The sequence below is a fragment of the Nannizzia gypsea genome, genomic scaffold, assembly GCF_000150975.2.
Source record: "Nannizzia gypsea CBS 118893 supercont1.7 genomic scaffold, whole genome shotgun sequence".
In the NCBI taxonomy this organism is placed as follows: Eukaryota; Fungi; Ascomycota; class Eurotiomycetes; order Onygenales; family Arthrodermataceae; genus Nannizzia; species Nannizzia gypsea.
This window is the reverse complement of record NW_003345195.1, coordinates 1,052,624-1,054,149: the sequence shown is the minus strand read 5'-3', so window position 1 is coordinate 1,054,149 and position 1,526 is coordinate 1,052,624. Positions and strand designations below refer to the sequence as shown.

General features: G+C 52.0%; 1 protein-coding gene across 1 annotated transcript in view; it reads left to right on the top strand.

The window, feature by feature from the left end:
- Positions 1–556: 556 nt before the first annotated feature.
- The window catches only part of MGYG_07704 (pH-response regulator protein palH/RIM21), a gene marked incomplete at both ends in the record, with an annotated part of 2,670 nt that continues 1,700 nt past the window's right edge, over positions 557–1,526 (top strand). The window contains 2 exons of the mRNA XM_003170411.1: positions 557–644; positions 805–1,376. Coding sequence (XP_003170459.1) covers positions 557–644; positions 805–1,376 — 660 coding nt within the window. The remainder of the gene's footprint in view (positions 645–804; positions 1,377–1,526) is intronic.

The following is a 1,526-nucleotide window of genomic DNA, read 5'->3' as shown; positions in this document are numbered from 1 at the left end:
CAGTCTCCTTCGCCTCCTTTTCGTCTCGTCTTCGTCGCTTCACCAAAAAAAAAAACGTCTTGGCATAAAAAGCTTAATATAACCATGACTAAGCAAATCCACTTTGCACGTGCTTTTTAAACTTGGCTTTTATTGGCGTTGCTTGGCCAATCAGAGAAAGCCGCGGGCGACGAGGCCGAAAAGGGAAACCAACGACCTTGGAAGACGACGAGCCGGCTTTCTTGCAGCTGCGGCGGCGACGAAAACCGCACAGAAAGACGATCGAAACGGCCGCCGTCGGGTTCTGCACCTTTTCACCATCCTCGCACCCGCCGATCCCCTGGAGCAGACGACGACGCCCTTGCACCTCGCGCTGCCGACGGAAGCAACCGTCAACGGTTTTCGTTCTCGAACAGTTTGACCCCTTCGACTCGCTGCCGCTGACTGGCGACGTTACGCTCGACTCCTCCGCCCCGGCCCTCTGCGTGTTTCACGGCTGTCATGTTGCGAGGAACAGCCGTTGTTTGAATGGCAGCCGCCGCGTATAATTCTTCGGATAGCCCAGGTACCGGGCACCATGCCTCTGCATTATGGCTGGCAGTCCCAGCAAGGGAAGTTCAGCGGCTCAAGACACCCATGTAACCCGTTGACCCTGGGGAAAGGAGGTAAGATACGCCCTCTATCTCGTTTCATCTCATGCCATACTGAGGTGGAGCGACACATACGCGTTCCTCCAGAGCTGGATTGCATGAAGAGAAAGAAAGAAGAACACATCAGTACTAATTTGGGGCTGTCTCTCTTTGACAAAAAAATAAACTACTCTAGGCACTCTCGTCTTCAATGATACCTTTTCCGTCGTTTTGAGTCAAGATGCCGTTTTTGAGCCGTCCTGTACTACCGTCATCGAACCAGAAACATATGACCCGTCAACGATCGTGGATGTCCGTGAACACTTCTACGCCTCGACGTCCCCGCAGATGTATGCTATTGCAACCGCAACAGTGCTAGCCTACGTCCTCTCCATCATTCTTTTCATCACTCCCCGTACTTTTTTCATAGGAGGTCGTGGTGGAGGCTTCCTCGGTCGACATGGCATGATCAGTGGGTCATATGGCAGCAGTTCAGTCATTGGCGTGGGCGGGAGGCCATGGCTGCAGAAAATAGCAGCATTGACAGTTGCGATATCACTTACGATTGCCACCGCGGACTCGTTTGCGGTTGCGAAAAAACAGTACGAAATGGGATACATGGACTCCACTGCTCTCACGAACGAGGTTGTCAATGGTCTCGAATTACGCATTATACGTGTCATATCTAGTACGTTTCTCTGGCTTGCGCAGGTCCAGACTCTGATCCGCCTGTTCCCACGGCACAAAGAAAAAGTCGTTATCAAATGGGTAGGATTTGCACTCATCGTGCTCGACACCATTTTTAGCATCCTAAACAACTTCGTACACCCGGGGACCACGATTGTCCATCCTGGAAAACTCCTAGATGCGGTTCCCGCCCTCACCACCTATGCGAACTAGTCGCTAAGCATGGTTTAT